The sequence below is a fragment of the Phodopus roborovskii genome, unplaced genomic scaffold, assembly GCF_943737965.1.
Source record: "Phodopus roborovskii unplaced genomic scaffold, PHOROB, whole genome shotgun sequence".
Taxonomy (NCBI): domain Eukaryota; kingdom Metazoa; phylum Chordata; class Mammalia; order Rodentia; family Cricetidae; genus Phodopus; species Phodopus roborovskii.
Window position 1 is genome coordinate 16,638,219 of NW_026125052.1, and position 22,643 is coordinate 16,660,861.

The 22,643-nt window shown below is 45.9% G+C and overlaps 1 protein-coding gene across 1 annotated transcript in view; it reads right to left on the reverse strand.

The window, feature by feature from the left end:
* Nucleotides 1-11,138: 11,138 nt before the first annotated feature.
* Brca1 (BRCA1 DNA repair associated) overlaps nt 11,139-22,643 on the reverse strand; it is a 58,038-nt gene continuing 46,533 nt past the window's right edge. Inside the window, exons 17-23 of the mRNA XM_051177549.1 lie at nt 21,196-21,273; nt 20,751-20,791; nt 17,284-17,364; nt 14,025-14,079; nt 13,560-13,633; nt 13,255-13,315; nt 11,139-12,330 (exon numbers count right to left, since the gene is read on the reverse strand). Coding sequence (XP_051033506.1) covers nt 12,182-12,330; nt 13,255-13,315; nt 13,560-13,633; nt 14,025-14,079; nt 17,284-17,364; nt 20,751-20,791; nt 21,196-21,273 — 539 coding nt within the window. The 3' untranslated portion in view covers nt 11,139-12,181. The remainder of the gene's footprint in view (nt 12,331-13,254; nt 13,316-13,559; nt 13,634-14,024; nt 14,080-17,283; nt 17,365-20,750; nt 20,792-21,195; nt 21,274-22,643) is intronic.

Here is a 22,643-nt window from a genome sequence, read left to right on the forward strand (position 1 = left end):
TGAGGGAGCTGTGTGTGTGTGTGGGCATGGGTGCCCTTGGCATAGGTACAGAAGATGAAGTATAGAGGAATGAATGTGGCTAGCAAGGCTCCCACAGCAGGGTCAGCGAGGCTGGAAAGGTCCCTCGAGGCCACTGAAGAGCCCATGAGGGAGTCAGTACTTCCTTGTGAGGAGCCACCAGGGGTTTCTGGCTGACAATGTTTAGATTTGGGTGTTTTGATGGATGAGGTGGTGGAGATTAGGGTTTGGGCTCTATGAGATATGACATAGAAAATAGCGCCTTTCCCTCAGCCAGACCCCACTCTCTGGGCAGGAACTTTCCCCCCATTTTCGGGCTTACTGAACCATCCTCCCTCCTTCGCACCACCTCCTGGGGGCCTCCTATCCCAAGCCATCTCTGCCAACCTAAAGGAGTCCTGGCACTAGACATCCCATCCCCTCAACTGGCTAGGGGCTGACTCTGAGACCTTCCTTCAATGGCCCTAAGTCTTGAACTCAGAGGTGCTGGAGAGGGTTGTGGCTCTGTGTCTCAAAGAAGACTGGTTTTTCCCCAGTAAGAACTTGCTATAAAAATGAACTTGTTAGTGGGCATGGTAGTTAATGCCTGTAATCACAGTACTAGGGAGGCTGAGGCAGGGGGATTGCTGAGAGTTCAAGTTCAGCCAGTGTGAGCTACAGAATGAGATTCTTCCCACCTTAAAAAAATTGACTTGAGCTGGGTGGTGATGGAGGTGGCTGTGCACAACTTTAGTCCCAGCACTCAGGAGGCAGAGGCAGGCGGATCTCTGTGAGTTCTAGGCCAGGCTCGGCTATAGAGCTAGTTCTAGGACAGCCAGGGATACACAGAGAAACCCTGTCTGGGAATAATAAAAAAAATGGACTTGAAATTTTTGGCAGGTCACTTCTCTTGGACTACCCAATACAAGGCAGGCTCAAGCCTAAAGCCACCACAGTGTAGAATGCACACGCCCTCTTACTCCCCCAGTCTTCCTCTTGAGCCATTTATGCTTAGATAATGCAAATGCATTTCAATATCTGCCTAAAGCAAACATAATTAGGAAGATAAATCAGTTGGCGGAACCCCCAAAGTTTAATATATTTCCAAAACCAGTGGGAAGGAATTTAGTTCGCTCTGCAGGGCTGTGTCGCCAAACATATTTGTGGGTAAGAGAATGGGTCTCAGGATCTAGGAGCCCATTGGGTGGGGAGAGGCAGTGGGACTGTTCCTAGGTTCAAAAGGGTCCTTGCTGGCTGCAGGGAACCTTACAGCCACCCCTTACCCCTCATGCAACAGTTGGACTAAGCCTCCTCCTCTGTGGCTGCTTCCCTCACAAATCAGACACCAGTGTAGCCTTGGTAATCATTTAATGAAATAAACAACCAATCATGTTATGATGCTGTCAGTGTATTTTAACCTCAGCAATCAGCCAGGGTAGGGGAGGAGACTCCTGGATTAACTTTCAAACACTGCAGCCTATAAAGGGTCCAATAGCAGCAGTGAGTCCAGCCTTTCCCCAGGGTCAGCCATGGGAAGAGCTGAGGTAAGGACTAAATCGCAGTTTGTCCCCAGACTTGCACTTGTGTGCCACATGAGCGCACAGGTGCACAAACACACGCATACACACACATTCAAGTGCACACACGTGTACACACGGATGCGAATTTTTGAGGGGTAGAGGCTTGGACCACAGTGCTCCTTTGTTCTTCAGGTAGGGTCTTACTATGTAACTCCGACTGGCCTTCAACTTGCAATCCCCCTGCCTCCATCACAGCGGTACTGCAATTGCAGGCATATGCTACCATGCTCAGCTTTCCTGGAGTTGCTAAGGACCCCACTGGAGTTGCTAAGGACCCCACTGGAGTTGCTAAGGGCCCCACTGGAGTTGCTAAGGACCCCACTGGAGTTGCTAAGGACCCCACTGGAGTTGCTAAGGACCCCACTGGAGTTGCTAAGGACCCCACTGGAGTTGCTAAGGACCCCACTGGAGTTGCTAAGGACCCCACTGGAGTTGCTAAGGACCCCACTGGAGTTGCTAAGGACCCCACTGGAGTTGCTAAGGACCCCACTGGAGTTGCTAAGGACCCCACTGGAGTTGCTAAGGACCCCATGTTGCTAGAGCAACCCACCCAGATCCACTCGGATTTGTCCAGTGGCCTGAAGAGGAGGGCAAGTAGTCATGTCTTTAATTTCCCAGTGGACATCAGGATCCTGTCAGGCCATCCATAGTGCAGCTCTCTTCTCTGCTCCCCACCCCTCCCTGAGAAGAGGCTCGGCTCTTTGTTTTAGTAATTTCCTCTATAATTTTGGCTCTTCTCGCCTCCCTCCTTCCAGCTGAGTTCCAGGTTGCCCTCCATCTCCATCTACCTACTTCCTTTCCTCAGGGCTGCTGAAGATGTGAGAGAGGGGGCATGCTCCAGATTCCCCAGGGGTGGGGGGCGGGGAAGGGGGGACGGGGTGAGTCCCAAGCAGCTATCCCATAGTAGCCAGGGATGTACATAAGTGCCCCTCCCCCCAAGAACATGCCTCTGCTGTTGACTCCTAAATAACAGATGTCTGTCTGCATATTAATGAGATTGGACGAATAATTGGCGAGTTTTTCATTCAGTGTCAGAATGAACCCGGAGGCCTTATGTTCATGTATGTAGACACCCCGTCACCCTGACTCTCCCCTCCCCCAGAGCATAATGAAGCAGATTCAGAAGCTGGCAGCTTTGACCCACAAAAGGGAGGGGCAGATGGGAGCAGCCAAAGGGCTGTCAGCACCAGGGAGACCCCCATGGTCTGGTTCACCAGGTTGCTTGGTCTGGATCACTGCCTCCTATCACCCCCAGGGGGGTGGTAAACGCCTTGCATCTGTGCTGTTCCACCGAAGCAAAGGGGGCCAGAGAAAGGTGGGAGTCAGCGGAGCTGCTAACTGTCCCTGGAGAACAGAGCAGTGGCTGCCTTCTGTGAGGGTGTACATTGTTAGACTCTGTGAGGGGATGTCTGGTGGGAGAACAGAGATTTTCTTTTGCTTGTTTGTTGAGACAAGAATCCCTCTATGCAGCTCTGGCTGTCCTAGAACTTGCTATGAAGACCAGGCTGGCCTTGAACTCACAGAGGTTCAGTTGCCTCTGCCGGAATTAAAGGTGCGTCCCACCACACCCTTTTTTTTGAATCAAACAGTTATCACTTGCCAGCTGGGTACCCCTGCCCCAGTTACTCAACCTCTCAGAGCTTCGTGCTACCTTGAAAGAGGGGAAGAACTTCACGCCTGTTTTCTAAGAGGCCTCAAGCACAGCGCACTCAGAAGTGAGAGGGTCCCGAACTGGAGGAGGGAAAACAACAAAAACAGTAACCCCACGGCACAGCAAGTATTTGTTCTGTCCTCCTTATCTCTCTACAAAACACTGAGACAGTTTCCACATCGCCACCTTCCTTCCCAGATCTACCGGAACAAGGGTTAATTAGAGGTACATACATCAGGGAGAGCGGAGAAAGCACAGTGGGAACCAAAGCTCAGAACAGGAGATGGAGATCTAGAACTCCAGATGGGAAAGAGGGAGAAGGGATTGCAGGGCTGAAGTGCGCTGAGCTCTGGAACACGAACGTCGAATCTACTGGTACCGGAAGCCCCAGCGCTAGCTGTTTGTTAAAGTCCCACATCCTCTCAGCACCTCTGCCAAAGGAGGGGATTGGTTGGCGCTCTAAGGTCCACTCTCAGCGGGAAAACAAAAGTTCCCGTGGCTGGTGGAACGCAGGGCTGTTGCTGCGAACCCCCAACACTATAGCCTATCAGTCGCTTGTGCTCTGTCCCCTCTCCCTTGGTAAATGATCTGCTGCGCCAGCAAACAACTGCCCATTGTGTCCTAATGAGGGACGAGCAGGGAAAGCCAATCGCTTATGATGCAAATGAGCCGACGGCTGCAGCCCGCGCATTCACTGAGTGCCTCTCTTCTGCTCAAGTCCTTCGTGCCCCGGTTGGGCCTTTCTCCCGAGTCCCAGTTCCCATCTGGTGGAGGAGAAGGGGGAGGCCCAGCCTGGCCCTCACATTGTCTGCCATTGCCACTCCCTGCAAAGAGCCCTGACTCTTTCAGACTCAGTCCCTGCCCCAAATGTTGCTATTTGTTTGAATGCGGGTGTATGTGCCATTTGTATCACATAAAATCTTCCCATTGCGAAGTGTATAATTCTATGGCGTTTAGCGCGTTTCCCAAGCTGGTGTAACCAACACTTCTCTGGTTTTAGGCTTTCTGTCCCTCTATCCGTTCTTGACCATAGCTTTTACCGGGAGAGGAAAACGGCTGACACCTCAGCACAATGGAGGAGTTGTGGAGGCTGTGCTGGAGAAAACCCCAAGGCTGGTCCGGAGTGGAGGGGCTGCTAGTCCTGTGCTTGGGAGAGTGCCTGGGCCGGCACAGTTCCACTTGCTTGAGGAACCAGAGTTGGCTCCTGCACAGATCTTGGTTTCATGGTTTTCTGAACCTCTACACGTTTGATCCTACCAGCAGGCTTAGAAACCGTGGGAGACTCCAAAGACAAGTCTCCACAAACCCTTTCAGGAAAGCCCTCCCCTCACTAGGTTCCAGGGGTAAGGCTTGCTAAGGCAACATTTTTCTTTTTTTTTTTTTTCCAGAGACAGGATTTTTCTGTATAACACCCTAGCTCTCCTGCAACTCACTCTGAAACCAGGCTGCTTCTGCCTTTGGAGTGCTGGGATTAAAGGCGTGCACCACTACCACCCAGTAAGGCAGGCAAGATTTTCTAATTTGGTACAAAGACTATTATCCTACAGATCATAGCCTATGGGCTGGGAGGATCCTTAAGGTTTAAGTGGGGAGTCACTTGCTAGTGTATTTTGTTTTATGCAGTTTTCAAGGGAAATGGCAAGATGCTTACCTGAAGTCTCTGTATTCACCTGAACCTTCCTCCTCCAGGATCTTGGGGATGCTTAAAGAATGGGCTGAGGAGACAGCTCAGTTGGTAAAAGAATTGCATGCAAACATGAGGACTGGAGTTTGACCCCCAGTAGTTATTAAAAAAAAAAAAAAAAACAGGGTATGGTAGTAGGTGGTACAGCACAAGAAGAACCCTAGGGCTAACTGGAAAATCTGGCTAAAGATCCTGGTGAGAGACCCTGTCACCAAAAAAGTGTGTCAGGCATGGTGATATACACCTTTAGTCTCCCATCATTTGGGAGGCAGAGGGAGAGGTGGACTGTCATTTTGAGGCCAGCCTGGTCTACTTGATTGATGGGTTTCAGGTCAGCCAAGGCTTCACAGTGAGAGTGAAACCTTGCCTAAAACAACCAAACAAAAGCCAAGGTGTGTGGCTTCTGAGAAAGGCCACATGTAGACTTCTGATCTCCTGTGCCCAGCACACACAGGAACACATACCTTTCCCTGACAAAAATTCTTCTGGAACTAACTAATGTTAACTTCCCGTTAGGGAAAAGTCTTTAGTTGCAGTAGCAAACTCTCTTTGACCTTACCAGCCTCCAAATTCCATTCAAAGCTCCCTTTCCCCAGACATGGCCCAGACAACTTAATGAAGGCATTTTTATCTGTGCTCTAATGAATAGGGACTCCTGTGCTGGTTAGGCCCAGTTCTGCCACCTACTCAGAAAGTGACCTTTGACAAGGACCCGGACTTACAGTTTTATCATTTATGAAGCAAACATTGTCCAGTGAGGAGAGATAATGGCGGGGCTGGCGCTTTGAACTGGTGAAGACATTCCTGGGAACATCATAATTATTTCCTCAGTCATGGTAGCAGCAGGCTGATGGGTAGGTGCTGTCTAACTAACTAATCACAAAGGGGTAGGCTTCGTGATGGGCAAAAGAGAATCAAAGAGGGACTCTTTGGGAGTAGGCTCTGACCAAAAACAAACAAAACACACACACACACACACACACACACACACACACACACACACACACACACGTAGGGGGAAACAGCTCATTGAAGGGCAGGTAGTATGTGGTTGGCTTTCCAGTGTTCTTAAAGGTGAGGCTAACGGCTAGATAAGTGCTTCAGTTCATGGATCCCATGTAACTCATTTAGCAAATACTCATTGGGTGCCCAAGAAGGCATCCGCCAGGGCAAGCTGTGTAGTAATAACTGTGAAAAGAATATTAACCAACCCATAGGGAGTAGAAGCATCTTCCAGGCAGAGAAGACAGGAAGTAGACACAAGTGGCCGACTGAAGATGTTACTCTCCATTATGGCGGTGCACACTCTCTGGTACTTGGGAGGTAGAGGCAGGAGGCTCAAGAAGTCAAGTCATCCTTGGTCTCAGTGAGACCTTGGTCTCAGATCGACACCTGCCTGAGTTCCAAAACAAAACAAAAAGCAAACTGGGCTGGAGAGATGGCTCAGTGGCAAAGAGTGTTCCTGCCCTTACAACAACAACTAAACAAACAAAAACATCTGGGTATGGAGGCTCAGGCAGAAGCAGGTGGATCTCTGAATTCAATCTGGTCAACCTGGTCTATATAGTGAGTTCCCAGGTTACCCAGGGCTAAATATAAGTGAAATCAAATGTAAGTGAAGCAGAATGGGTATTGGAAACTTCCTTTAGAAAAAATTATGTGTCTGGGAGTTTTGCTTGCACATACATCATCTGTGCAACAGAGGTCACAAGAGAACATCAGATCCCCTGAGATCCCCTAGAAATGGACTTACAGTTGACAGCAGCCAGGTGAGTGATAGGAATTGAACCTGGGTCCTCTGGAAGAGCAGCCAGTGCTCTTAACCACTGAGTCATCTCTCCAGCTCCAAAATGGGTATTCTAAGTGGGGGGAGGGGTTCTAGTCTGGGAAATCAGGGAGAGGCTTTGTGAAGGACAGGGGTTAAGTAAGATCTAGGCCTTGCAGATAGGACAGATCAGCCCTCATTACAGCTTGGGAAAAATCTGTGGGTTCCTACACATGGTAGCCAGAGTACCCAAAAGGGATCATTGGGTGACATATTAAAGGGTTGGGTTTAAGATGTGAGAACTCAGGAGACTGGCAAATGGCCAAAGACGTTCCTATCACCTGTCCACATAAGAGCTCTGGGCTCTAGTTCCAGAATCTGATGTGTTTCTCCTGGTCCTTTCAGAAACTCCTGGGTTTCTTTTCACCTGGCCAAACAGTGCTTAAATCCCACGGTGAGGTTCTCATCTAGAAATCCTTCTGAGTCCTGGTCATTGCCAAAGAACCTCTGCACTAGAACTTTTCTCTATTTGTCTCCACTCAATAGTAAGCAACCTGAAGGCCAGAATGGACCTGTCACCCTCTTTCATAACCACAGACACATACTCAACACATATGCATAAGCCATTAAAGAACTGGGGACACAGACTCCCCTCAATCACTATTCTATTTATTTTTTTGGACACAGGGTTTCTTTGTGTACAGCCCTGTATGTCCTGGAGGTCACTTTATAGGCCAGGATGGCCTCGAACTCACAGAGTCTGCATGCCTCTGCCTCCTGAATGCTCAGATTAAAAGCATGCGCCACTATACCTGGCTTCAATTCTTAATATTACTATTCACTGACTGCTGGTCCCCAGAGAAATGTACTGGGAAAGTATGGGCTGGTTAGCCTGACACACCTTTCAGTCTGGGCTTTGTCCTTTTTCTGTAAATGTGATCTATGGTAAGTCACTTGACCTCTCAAAACTTCATTTTCTGTATTTGTCTGTAGGGACTAATGCACAGCATGCAGGAGTATGGCAAACAGTAGTAACTGATGATTATTACTGCTGTGGCTTCCATGAGTTGGCAGGAGCAGATGGTTCACAGAACCTAGGACTGGGTGTCTGAAACTCTCCATTTATATACAGTCATCTCCTCCCAGCAACTTCCTGCTCTCCTTGGGTCTTTTTCTGGCACCAGTCTATGGGGCTGCTCACATCCCTCCCTCCAAGCAGGCTTTCGCTGTTCCCCTTAGAGAGCAAGTTGCTGACTCTGAGGGCTGTCCATGCCTTGCACTCCATCAGTCAATAGAGATAAATTACAAAATCATTTGTTGTATTTGTTCTTGTTACCTTGAGGGCTGTGTGAAATTGCCTTGCTTTTGAAAGCCACATTTGCATATCTCTATGCCAGAGTCAAAGGCTGCAGCTGTGGTTTCACTGCAATTTAAATATTAATAAAACCTTCTAAACCTCTAGCTGTGTGGTTTTGTTGTTTTTTTTTTTTTTAAACTAGTCTGGCCCTTTTGCTCCTAGGTGGCTAATATAATATAATCTTTGTCCTTGGCTTTGTTTATTCTTAAAGGACCATTGTGGAGTTAACTGAAGCCAGCTGCTGCAATGTAACCTTGGAGATAAGAACCATTTACAAGTCCACCAACCTTATTTATTCTTTACAGGCCCAAAGATTTCCCTTTCTTGGAGACAGGAGAGACAGTGAACACTTTACAGGAGCTTATTTGTTTGTTTTTATTTTGTTTTTTGAGACAGGGTTTCTCCTGGAACTAGCTCTGTAGACTAGGCCGGACTCCCAACTCGCAGAGATCCGCCTGCCTCTGCCTTCCAAGTGCTGGGATTATTTATGTGCCACCGCCTGCCTCATTTTACAGGATCTTATTTTCCCTTTAGCTTATGGTTTTTAGACTTGAGTCTGTTGCAGAGTCCCAGGTCACAGGGTGGGCCCCAGGCCCCACCCACACAGTTGCTGGTTCAGTGGGTCTAGGGCAGGTCTGGAAATCTGCATGCTGTTGTCCCACCCCAAAGCCTCCGTTAAGGGGTATGGTTTGAAACCACACTACTAAAGCACATGCTGCTATTAAAGTTTGCATCCTTTGGTCACACTAGGGACTATGTGGCTTAGGTTTTCATCCAGGATCCGCTTCTTGGGGTTTTTCCAATCTCTATCATATTTTGTTTTGTGTGTGTATGTGCACACAAGTGTGCCACAGGGTTCATGCAATCAGAAGACCACATGTTTGAGTCAGGGCTGGCCTTCCACCATGTGGGTTCTGGGGACTGAAATTAGGTCATGGGGCTTGGAGGCTACGGTGTTTACCTGCTGGGTCATTCATTTGACCAGCTCAGCTTCCAACTGGTCTGGAATACTGATCCTTCTGCCTCAGCCCCTCAAGTTACAGGTGTGAGCTACAACTCCCAGTTTAAGCATAGCCTTTTTGTTGTTGTTGTTTGGTTTGGAGAGTTTCTCTATTTGTAGTCCTGGAACTCACTTTGTAGAGCAGGCTGCCTTGAACTCAGAGATCCGCCTGCCTCCCTCCAGAGTGCTGGGGTTAAAGGCAAAAGTATGTGGCACCACTGCCCAGCTAAGTATAGCCTCTTGCCTCAGTTGCCCAAGTGCAAATGAAGAGGTGTGCCTCACCTTGCCAGATTCCTCAAGCCATGCATGCTCTCGGTAGACACCAGCTGTTTCCAGTTTTAATTTTTAGCCTGCCAGATGCATCTCTTTACTGTTCCTCGTTTTAGCAGATTTTTAGGTTGTTTGAGGGCGGTGGGCCTCTCTGAAGCTGGGTGCAGGGGCCTCTAGTTCAGACAGTTTAAGCCATTGGTGAGCAACCCCATTTTCTTGGGGCAGCAGGTCTTTTGTTGGAGTTTCCTGGGCACATCTGCAGTCTCTTCACTCTGCCCTTTCTTATGCTGTCCTTATCTGCTCCTAGCAGCCTTCACAGGACACATTCTAGGCCTCTGGGCTCCTTCCGCTGCAACCATCCAACATTCTTTTTCTCTTGCTTGTTTTTGTGCATTCTGGTTACTTTTTTTTTTTTTTTTTTAAGGAGTGAGATAATCAGCCAGAGTGCTCCTCTAGGCTCCCTCCCTATGCCCGCCTGATAATCCCTTTCCCCTTTCAGCTTTTTTGCAGAATGAGATAACAGTCAGTATAGGAACCGGTTCCCAACTGCTGCTATGCCCAGAGAGGGCTACAGATTGCAGGGTGGGAAGGTGGGAAGGCATCAGAGGCCAAGGGAACAAGATTTACTCAATCGTCGGAAAGAACTCTTAACTTTTAATCTAGGCCAAGCATATATAGAGCTCCAATCAGACAGGATGTACATGGATCAGACACTGCGACAATCATGTGACTTTAATGTATTTCAGTTAAACCTGCTCTCACCAGGATCCCATGAGAGGCAGGGGTGTTCTGGATGGTGTTCTTTCTATTATCAGTGTTAAGGGATAGCAGGACGAGGTCTCCCTCAAGTCATGGCTGGTCCCTGGAAATGACCATTTAGGACATTAACATTTCTGCTTCTTCTTTCACTAATGATGAGACACATTAAATCCCTGATGAAGTGCTCAGGGAAGTGGCAGATCTGCGAGGTCTTGCTCTTCTTCTTTATCTTTCTATGCCTGTGAGTTCACGTGTACACGTGTGCAGTGACTGCAGAGGCCACTTGGGTCTCCAGGAACTGACATTAGAACTGTGAGCTACTGTGTGAGTGCTGGGAACCAGAGCCTACACAAGAGCAGCAAACACTCCTGACCACTGAGCTACCTCTCCAGACCCTTATTTTCTTGAGACAGGTTCTCATGTAGGCCAGGCTGACCAGGAACTGATCACCTGGCTTCCACCACCCAAATACAGGTATGAACTGCCTTGTCAGGTTTTATGTGGTGCTGGGGATCAGGAGGTTGGGGGATCGAACCCAGATTTTAGTCCATGCAAGGCAAGTAGTCTATCAACTGAGCTGTATCTCCAGCCCATCTGAAGCAGCATTTCCTGACAATGGAAAACACAGTCAGAAGCTGGGAGACTGAAAGGAGGAGGAATGAGAGCCACGACCCAACATTTAGTCTCTGCCCGACAGGTTGCCTTTATTGTCTCCCACCATGGCCTGTGAAGGAAATCTTAAATCTAAACTGCCTTCTTTCCTGGGGTCATGACTGACGCATGATGGGCCAGAAGGAAGGCCCAGGTTTCCTCACAGTCATTTGACAGCTGTGCAAAACCTTATAAATAAGAACCCTGTTTTCACTTTTCAAAAAAAATGATGAAATAGCCACTTCATTTCGTAGGCTGCGAGGAAGACCGAGACAGACTAGAGTAACCAGCATGCATCATTTTCCACCCATCACACCTTAATTGTGCATGTGTGGAAGTCCAAGGACAACTTGTAGGAGTCAGTTCTTTCCTTCATGTGGGCCCCAGGGCAGCAGGCACCGTACCCATTGAGCCAGGGCCCCCAAACAGCCATTCTTAGTGAAAATGTTTGCTATTTAGTTTATTTGCAGCATTAACAGCACAACATTTATAAAATACACTTTGTACAATCAGGTCTCCCCTGCCCTTGCACACTGGGGGAGGGGGCAGGGAAGACCTAGTCCCTCTAACAGCTATAAACAGTCCAAGATAATGAGTTTATGAAAAATACGTTCTTTTCCTTCAGCAAACAAAATTATTTATGAAGCAGTATGGTTTAGCAATAGGGAGCAAAAGGGAAGAAATTACTTCAAAGAAAGCAACAGCTCCTTTCCTGGTGGGACCCATCATTTACAGACATGAAATATTCATATCAGAGATCTTGTATTTTAAGAGGAATGGGTTACTTAGCAGAGTTATAGCAGACACTTTGTTCATCAGTTAAGGGGGATTAAAAGGCTCTCCTGGACACTGGTATTTGAAAAACTTCATATTCATGTTGAATACATTATCTGCTTCTAAACTTCCTCAGTGTCCACTGATATCCAAGGCTTGCCCAAGGGCTTTCAGGTTTTCTTGGCAGGGAGGGTGGGGGGGGATGGCGGTAGAGGGGAATTATGGGCATTGTTTGGTGCTGGGTATGGAACCTGGAGCCTTGAGTGCTGATTTTAAGTCAAATCACAGGTCTTAAGCAATCTCCTTGAAGGACTTAAACACAAGATTTTATAAGAAACAAATTAGGACCACTAGCCATTCACTCAAGTCAGGGTCTTATACAGTAGCCCAGGCTCATGTATAACCCTGGCCCTTCCCGACAAGTGCTGTGATTATGTTCAGCACAGACCAGCCAAGCATTCTACTCTGTCTCTCCAAGAACAATATATAACGAATTAGCATCTTATTCAATTGGTGGGGTTTAAATAGACTTAAATTCTTCTCAGGTGAAACACCTTTTATGCTCAAGACAGATTTCAAAGGGAGACTTAGATCAGAAACCCTTTAAGGGACACTCACATAGATAGAATCCCCCGCATACCCTTTAGTCTGATGCCTATGAAATAGTAAGTAGGATGTGGATCACTTCTTAAACTAATTGGGGTCTTGTGGCTCGCTACTGTTATGGCCATGGGTGATATTCTGTACCAGGTAGGCGTTCAAATCCCGACATCGGTAGATGGAGATACTGTCCAACACCCAGTCCCACATCACTAGATGTGCTTCACACAGCTGCCCAATCTCTGCAGATAGAACACAAGCAGAGACAGGTGTCAAGTTATTCTTCTAGCCTCCAATCAATCCACTCCAAGATCTGATTACATGAGTCCCTGGGTTAGTCAGGTGGTTGCCAAACTGGTGCCCGGAAGTAACATTTCAGGACATAAATCCTTACTGAAAAGCCAGAGGGGTGATTGCTGGTAAAAGCCAGCCTCTGGAAACTGAAATAATATGAGCTTCAACCTGATAATGGTGTGGAGAAATATATTCAGTGAGGAAACAAAACACCATTAAGCACGATCACGCATGTGTAAAAGTACATGTACACACACATTCTTTTGAAGACAGGGTATCACTGTACAGCTGTGGCTGGCCTTGAACTTGACCTGCAGACCAGACTATACCTTTACTCACAGAAATCAAACTGCCTCTACCTCCCAAGTGTTGGAATTAAAAGCGTGTGCCACCACTGCCCATCAATAATAAAGACTTTCTTTCTAATAGACATTTTAGTTCATTCATGTAAACCTTATAAATAGCCTGTAAAAAAAAAAGTAAACAACAACAACAAAGAAAATCTACAAAAACATTGAGTGCAGTTGGGGCATGCCTATGCACTTAGGAGGCCAAGGCAGAAAGACTGCCAACTGTTCAAGACCAGGATGCATTACACAGTAGACCAACCAAATAAACAAAAACACAGGCCACGGAAGCCTGGCAATACCTTTAATCCCAGTACTTGGAAGGCAGAGGCAAGATGATCTCTGAGTTCAAGACCAGCCTGGTCTACAGAGTTGAGTTCCAGCATAGTCAGGGTTGTTACACAGAGAGACTCTGTCTCTCACACACACACAAAGTCAAGCATGCAGCAGGTAACTAGGGACCAAGGGCATCCATCCGGCAGGGCCCCATAAGACAACAATGCATGGTACAGGGAGACACCTTACCAGGGCAGCCATTCTCTTCTGTCCAGGCACTTGGCTGTACGATCACAATTGGATGAGCACCCTGCATCCCCAAGAAGAAAAACAGAATCGTGTCAAAGCAGGGCTTTCACACAGTGAAGGGGCTAGAAAGAAAAGGCTTCCTTCAACATGTTAATTGCTTATAGCTCCCAAGTCCTTACTCATACCTCACAGATGAGTGGTCTGATACAAGCTGTGGGGTGGAGAAAGCCCCTGGGCTACTTTATAGGACTTGGTTTGTGGAAGGAGAGTATATTCATCCCTTTAGGAAGGCACCAAGTACTCACTGTGTCAGGGGTGAGCGACGAAAGCTCCTTCACCACGGAAGCCCCACACAGCTCCAGCATCTTCTCCAGCTCACCTGCAGAGGAAGGATGTAAAATGACCACGGTTGTAGTGAGATATTCACTTTGTCTGCACCTGTGACACTGGCCACGTCCATTGGGGGTGGGGACAGGTCTGAGGACGGTGCCCCAGGAGCTCTCTTGCTTGCAGCACCAGGACAGAAGAGCATCCAGAGGCATCCTTGGGACCAGGAACCTGCTGGTGTTCATCTGTCTCTGTTGTAAGTTATTTCTCCCTGAATAAACATCTATTCGGCCTGTTTGTGTCTCCTGATCCTTATTAAACACCAATAGTGGAGTAACAAAATATCTCTAGAACATTTGGCCAATCTCAGAAACCTCCACATAGGCTAACCCTGTAACATAAGAAAGGCTGGTTCTGCAACTGCACAGCTCCCAGGCTCTTACCTTTGGGCATGTTGGTGAAGGGCTCACAACAACAGATTTTGAGGCCTTTGAAGAGCTGCAAAGAGAAGAGAGTGTGTGAAAAGGGCATATGTCACATGTAAACAGAGGCCCACGGAGGCCAGAAGAGCATATCAGAGCTGGGGTCACTGGTAGCTGCGAGTTGCGCAACGTGGTGCTGGGACTCAAAGGCAGGTCTTCTGAATGAGTAGCAAGCACTAACCCCTAAGCTGCCCCTCCAGACCCTCTCCCCTTTCCATGAGACAGGATCCTACATAGGCCAGGTAGCCTCTAACTTGTGATGTAGGTTGGCTTTGAATCCTGCTCCTCTTGCTTCCACCCCTCAAATGCTGGGATAACAGGAATGCACCACCTTACCCAGAGCGTAGTTTTATAAGAAACAGAGACCCTCTAAAATGGAAGAATTTTCTTTACCACTCGACAATTTCTGTGTTCCTTCCCAGAGACAATCAATTCAACAATCTGAACTGATTTCGGATTTTACTGAATTGTGTATAAAACTGATCTACATTTTAGAGTCACTCTTAAAAATACAAAGGCTCTATCTTGTCACCAATCAGGTCCAGGCTCATGCTTTGGTGACTCTGGCAAAAGTGATTTTACTTTTTGTCAGAGATGAGAAAACAAGCCACACACGAACAACTCACTGGTCCTTCTTTACATTTAATGGCAAGAAATTCAAAGCTACTGGATGATGTTTGATGTTTGCCCTGAGTTCACCAGGACTAACCATGCCCCAGCAAGTAGAGCTGTCTATCTTAGTTTATCTTCAGTGCCCACACTCCTTTTCTCTCCTGGTCAAGTGTCCCCTTGTCCCTTCACACTGCCATGACATCAGCCACTGCATCCTCAATCGACCTGGGCATTTTATCATTTGGTGCTAACCTTTCACCCAGCTGACCAGAACACGGTTTTCTAATGACACAAAAATACATATAAACATATCCTAAGGGAAAAATGTAATTACTGTGCTCATCAGTGCTGCACACAGAAGCTTCTGTGATACTGGAAATGTCCTGTACCTGGTCTCATAAAGTAGCGAGGCACTTGAAATGTGGCTAGTGTGGTTGAAAAGACTGAACTTCTCAACTGTCTCTCTATCTTTTTTGAGACAGTGTTTCTCTGTATTGCTTTGGAGCCTGTCCTGGAACTAGCTCTGTAGACCAGGCTGGCCTCAAACTCCACCTGCCTCTGCCTCCCGAGTGCTGGGATTAAAGGCATAAGCCACCACTTGTTGGCTTCATTTTTAATCAAGCTTGGAGCAGCCCTGTGTGTCTAGTAACAACTGTGTTAGAAAGTACAAATTCTCATGTGTATACTGGCATGAATTCTGAGAAAGGGTTTCAAGTTAACTATTAATATTTTTCTGTTTTGATACAGGATCTCAACTCTAGTCTAGGCCTCAAATTCACAATCTCCTATCCCTTAGTTTTGAGTGTTGGGATTATAAAGGAATGCTACTTGTCAAAGCATGGATGGAAATATTTTCATACATCATTTGAGTAACTCATTCTTTTGATCATCTTCCTATTTACGACAGAAAACTGACTAGGTTGGCTGAGATGAAAAAAAAAAAAAAAAAAAAAAAAAAAAAAATCAAGGGGCTAAAACCCACAGATGGTTCCACTGGAAATGGCTTCACCCCACATGACAGGTAGAGAAAGAGGGCAGTAGCCAAATCAGTTATTGTTGGAAATGGTACTTCCCACCTCTGCTGCTCTCCCTATCTGTAATAGAAGGGTCCCCAATGTGTTGACAGGACCTAGATGCTCATAAATGCTAAAAGTTCCCTCCAGGCAGCCGGTTGGAGCCAAATGCTGCCCTGAGAAATATAAAACGTTAGGAATTTCCATATCCAGGTTGACCCCGATGAGAATGTCTAGTTATGAGATAAGGAATCTAAAGCTTCACCTCTACAAACACTGCAGTGACACTTTATTGTCTTCTCAATGTCATTACTTTGCCCAAGCAGTTTCCATCACTGCCACCCTGGACGTAGGAGGAATCCTGTGGCACTGGCACTGACCCCAGGACCTTTGAGGAAGGAGGGACCCAGTGCCAATTCTGCACAGACCCAGCTGGGCCAGAACAGACGGCTGGCTCATGGAGATCCTCGGGGAAAAGGGAGAGGTAGAAGGGGGGTGAGCAGCTTTTCTTGGCATCTGCAGCAGTCAATTGATAGGCTCAGAGAGTGGATGGGCTGATCCCAGGGGTTCAGAACTCCAGGCTTGGTTTGTGATGCCATTCTAAGCAGTTTTCCTTAGGAAAACCACCCTAACTGGTCTCTCAAGTTTCTGTGGAGGAACAGAAGGTTCTCGGCATGGGAGTGTTCTGAAACACCTGCTGGTGCCCACTTGAAAGGGAAGAGAAGCAGCCTGGGAACACAAGCACTTGTCCAGTACCCTGGGAGAGCAGTTGGCTCAGGCCTGCCAGGCAGGTGTGGAATCTTTCGAAGATGCCTTCCTGCAGCAGGATGCAGTCCTGGCTGCACCATCTGCTACGACATGCTGGAGAAAGTCACCGCATCCTGCTCTCCCCTGCAAAGTTGTTGGGGTAATGTGCTTTTCTCCTGTGAAGCCATCTCTAACTTGAGAAAGTAGAGCTGAAGCTCAAGTGCCTGGGTCAACGTCTCCCATCACTCACTATCTAAGTGACCCCGGGGAACCTAACCTCTTTGAACCTCAATTTTCTCAGATGTAAAATATAAGTAATAATAGTACACACATCACAGTGATGTAGATTGTTGATTATGAAGCACTTACTGTGTCCACAGGTCGTACCACAACCCTGCTCAGAGAAAGTCCACGGTGAAGCAAGAAGAGCAAAAATGTTTAATTCAAATCTTTGAAGTGTGTGTGTGTGTGTGTGTGTGTGTGTGTTTACAGACAGGGTTTGTGCGGCCCTGGATGTCCTGGAACTCACAGAGATCCACCTGCCTCTGCCTCCCTAGTGCTGGAATTAACCCCGGTTGCCACCACCACCCTAGATTTACATCTTTGAAATCTAACTTCTATCACTACCAGCTGGGATCTAAACCACAGCCTGGAGCCCAAATTATACCTGCCATCCTAAGCTTTGTTCTCTTCCTTATGGGACAAAAGGATTCCCTGTGGTCTCTACCACACAGTCAGTGAACAGCGCAAGCATGCAATGTGCCTTACCAGGTACAGACCAACCTCACCGTAGCAGCTGGCTGCAGGCCCTAGGCTGGGGTTTCTGTTACATGTGAGAGGGGCTTTACCTTCTCTTGGGATTCTCTGGATCGCTTTGGACCTTGGTGGTTTCTTCCAGTCACAACATCTCCTCTGACTTCAAATTCATGCTGAAACCAAACACAAAACTTTATAAGTGGGGCGGACAGATGACCCAGCTGTTAAGAGTGTATACTAATCTTGCAGAGGACCAGAGTTTGGTTCCTACTTCCCATGTCTGGCTGCTCACAATGACCTGTAATCCAGTTCCAAGGGGATCTGACACAGGCTTCCACAGGCACTGTACTCATGAATATATGTACACACACACACACACACACACACTGAAAAATTGGGCCATGTAGCAGAGTACCACATACCAGGCCAGGCAGGAGGACTATATTATTATGAAATCTTGTCTTTACTTTTATTAAACATTTTTTAGCAGTGTAGCCTGGCTAGCCTAGAGCTCAATTTGTAGACTAGGCTGGCCTTGAATTGCTTGACTCTGCCTCCTCCAAAGAGCTGGAATTAGAGACCTATGCCACCATACCCAGGTGAGTCCCTGTCTTAGAAAATTATTTTTTTAAAAAGTCATTCTTATTTTTTATTTTATGTGTATGAGTCTTTTGTCATGTATGTATGTATATCATATGAAATGCCTGTTCCCAAAGAGATCAGATCCCCTGGAACTTGAGATGTGATAATCCATGAGGCTGCTGGATTAAAATCCTGGATCCTAGATGCAGTGGTGGTGCATGCCTTTAATACCAGCACTTCAGAGGTGGAGGCGGAAAGATCTCCAGCCTTGTCAACAGAGTGAGTTCCAGGATAACCAGGGCTATACATCACAGAGAGGCAGAGGCAGGCGGATCTCTGTGAGTTCATAGTCCAGCCTGGTCTACAGAGCTACTAGTTCCAGGTCAGGCTCCAAAGCAATACAGAGAAACCCTGTCTCCAAAAACCAAAAACCAAAAACCAATCAACCAAACAAACCATCAAAAAACAAACAAAACACAAAAAACCCTGGTTCTTTGGAAGGACTGCTGTTCCAGAGGATCCAGGTTCAATCCCAGCACCCACAATGGCAGCTCATAACTGTGACTCCAGTTCCAGAGGTTCTGATATCTTTACACAGTATACACGCAGACAAAAAAAAAAAAAAAAAAAAAAAAAAAAAAAAAAAACCAAAAAACCAAAAAAAAACCAAACCAAACAACAACAAAGTGCATGTAAAATAGAAATGAATCATTAAAAAAACTAAAACCAAAACCAAACTCTAAGAAAACAAAAGCCCCAAACACACAACACACCGGCGTGACCAGAGGAGGAGAAGCCGCACTCATTGGAGTACTTTAGGTACTCAGAATCACAAGTTTTAATAAAAAATAAGGAGATAATTGTATTCTGTGGGCTAGACGTGATGACTAGGGTCTCAGCTGCTAAAAATCAATCAATCAGAGCAAGCTTTTCATTTAGTTATTTAGTTAGTGAGTGGCATATATGTAGGCATTAAAGGACAACTTGCTGAGGTTGGTTCTATCTACTCTGTGTGTCCTGAGGTTTGCATTTGGGTTATAAAGCTTGGCAGCTAGTGCCTTCACCTAAGCCATCTCTCGACAGCCCCAAAGCAAATCTTTGTTGAAATTACCAATCAGCTTTCATCTCATGGGACTTGATTTTATTTTTTTCAAGGTATTTTAATCTCTCACATCTTTCTCTTCTCGAAACATTCACTTAGCATTTAGATTAAACCACTAGCACTGTGCTGTTGTAAGGATAACTGGAGGATTCTTGGTCACTTAAATCAACTGTATATTGTCAGCTAAAGACATCAGGGCTTTCAGAGTTCTGTGGAGAAATTTACAGTTAATGAAGTCAAAATAATAAACGAGGCCAGTGAGATGGCTCAGCAGGTAAAGAAAGGTGCCTGCCATGAAGTCTGACAACCTGAGTCCTAAACCCAGAACCCATATAAAGGTAGGAGATGCCATGAAGTTATCCTGACTTCCACACACATCACACACACACAGTTTAAAAGATAAAACACATATTTTACATTCTAAAGAAACTCCTATGTTTTTCATAGTTAATTATTTTGATAAGAAGAGAAAGGATAATAGGCCAGGGAGTTTGGAATTTTGGGGAAGAATGCTTAGACGACATTGTGAGTGAAGCTCAGATGATAAGGAAGACGTGCTAAGCATTGTGGGAATATCAAGAACCCAGGCAAGGGGCTAGAGAGATGTGGGCAAGGCTCTTGCTGCCAAACTTGACAACCTGAGTTTGTTCCCCAGACTTCACAGGATAGGAGGGAGCTAACTTCTGATACCTACAAGTTGTCCTCCAACCTTGACACATGTGCCAAGGCACACACCTTCTCCCACAATAAATAAGTCAAGCAAACCCCAAAATAGAAATCATCTCCATGCTTCCAATTATCCTAAAAATAAAATTCAAATTAATACCGTGGCTTAACACAAAATCTTACCAAATCTAGTCCTTGTCTCTGACTTCTCATTTCTCATCTAATCTGTGCTCCTTAAACAAAATTCACCAATTCCCTATCTTCAATTACAATGGTCTATTTTTCTTTAATAAACCAAACTTACACCAGGTGGTGGAGGTGCATACACTCAGGAGGCAGAGGCAGGCAGATCTCTGTAAATTTGAGGCCAGCCTGGGTTAGTTTAAGTTGTAAGAGCTAGTTAGTAACAAACCTAAGCTGTTGGCCAAACATTTATACTTAATATTAAGTCTCTGTGTGGTTATTTGCGAGCTGGTGGGAGCTCTGTAGAGAGGGCTGGCCTCTGCCTCTGGAATGCTGGGATTTAAGGTACACTACCATGCCTAGATAGATCAGATCTTTACACATCTTGTTCCTACCTATAAAAGTTATTGTCTACATTTTTTTAAAGACAGTTCTTTCTTGTAATTTAAGTGTCAGTTCAGTCCTTTCACAAAGACTTTGCTTGGTCTCTGTAACTGAGGTAGGTAACCCTAGACTCCAGACAATTGCTGGTCTGTTGTTCAAAGCATTTATTGGCATATGAAATTTATCTATTTATTGTATATCTCCCCTTACTAGGGAATACATCATTTCAGAATAGGGACTTGGTCATTCTTGTTTACTGTGGTATTCCCAGTATATGGTAGGCTCCCAAAAAATGGTCATCAAATGAAATTAAAATCAAAAGTTTCATTTAGTTAATTACAAATATATTGAGTAGTACATAATAGTTTTAAAGAGATTTCAATGATTTTGTTTTATGTGATCCAACATCACCAGTTCTTGGCTGTTCTAAAATTATTCTTCCTCATACAGACTTGCCCTATTTACTTCTCATTGTTCTTAGTGTCATAAAAGAAAGCAGCATTTCTTGGAAGGAGACCAGTTTCTAAACAGATAGATCAGCATCAATGGTACCCACACTGAGGAAAAGGTGTCTAAAAAGGGAGAAAGCAACACCAATGCCAAGGGTCTCTGATTAGTCTGTATAAACTACCTACTACCTACCACACTCAGAAGTTTTCTTTCTTGAATAGACCGGATCACCCCTGGAGAGAACAGAGAAAAGGTGAGCTATGTAGAGCAGAACGGTTTGTCCCTTTGTGGAGATGGGAAGTTCAGTGGTTCACGAGAGAGGGGACTCTTTAATAAGGCCTGTGGCAGCTCTCCTTCTGGAAACAACCTATGTTTAATTTAAACATTACAAAAGTGCTGCTGTACACGGATTCCTGTCTACTATAAAATGAATCGCTGTTCATATGCTAACACTCCTGAGAGAAGATCAGGTCCTATTAGTTAGAAACCCATTTTCTATCTGAACAGAGCTATATGAATTTAAAGACAAAGCTAGTTTTGTGTTGAAGACCTTTCTGTAACTCAGCAGAAACCTCAGGTGTTAGAATGCAATTCTAAGTTGTTAAAAGGAGGAGCAGACACATTGCACTGTACTTACATGCATAGCTAACTATCCATTTTCCTCCTGCAATTCCCAGAAAATATTTCAGTGTCCGTTCACACACAAGTTCAGCATCTGCAGAATGACAAACAGCCAAAGGGTTAGAAAGACAGAGGTAAGTGGTGCTGCCTAAGAAGCTGAAGCTCAGCTTGAAGATCAACCAGGAGTGGAGACTCCAGTACCCCTGGAGATAAAATCAGAAGCCAGAAGCCAGAAGCACCACTAATGCTAACCAGCAAGGATGGGTTTTGGAAGCCTGGAAGAGGGAGATGCCAGGTTAAGACCAGAGGAATTGTCAGTCTCAGCTTTGAGATGACAAGGCTTGCTAGAGTTCTATCCTATGTTAATTAGTACTAGTGATGAATGTGAGCAATCTACCTCACCAAACCCCAATATGTAAGAGAGAATACAGCGTTGAAGTCCTCAATTTGAAAAAGAGAAAAAAGACCCTAAATCAGAAATGCCAATGTGACAAGTTCACCCCCGCAGTTCCTCCCTGGGGATCCTATATTCCTGAGAGGGACAGGAAAATAGTCTCGTCACACTCATTCTCTTTCCTATGTAGGGATTTCAATCAGCAGCGGCTGAAGAATCTGTTTATTGCCTAGTGTTTCAAAGGCCCCTTTGAAGAACTAAGCAAACTGAGAAAAACCCATTTCAACAGGAGAAATGTATTCAACTAAATCCCAAACACAGCAGGCCACCTGCACGTGGTGGAAGTGACCACTCCGCCTCACAGAATCCCTCATAATTTCTGAAGCTTGTTTAAACGCTAGAAAGCTGATTTTAGTTCACAAGCAACAAATGCTGTATTGCCTTTGACTTTAAAGAGCTACTTTAGATTTAATTTGTATTTTAAAGCTTTCTTTCACCCTTTATCACCTGTGATTCAAACCTATTTCTTAAACTATATTAAAATTTAATGACATTCCTCTCTCAAATAGAACTTAGCTTGCCATATCCGGTTTTGGCACCTGATTCCAATGAGCACTGCCCTCTGGTACAATTTCCATGTATGAGAGACCTAGTTTTAGCAGTCTTAATCTTAAGGCAGAGTCAAAGCTCTATGGACCCTGTGGTGAGGCCCAGAGCTCTGTGGCAGTCTGAATGTAACTGGCCCCCATAATCCCAATGGGAGTTGGACTATTACGAGGTGTGGTCTCGTCGGAGGAAATGTGTCACTGTGAGGGTGAGCTTTTGAGTTTTCCTATGCTTAGGATGTCCTCCCAGTGTGTCCCAAACCATTTCCTGTTGCCTGTAAGATGTAGAAATCTCAGCTACCTTGCCAGCACTGTTTGCCTGTATGTGGACATGCTCCCCACCATTATGATAATGGATTAAACCTCTGAACTGTTTGTGTGAGCCACCCCAATCACATATTTCCTTTATAAGAGTTGTGATGGGTGTTGGTGGGGTGGAGGACAGGGAGGGTTTGGGAACTGGGA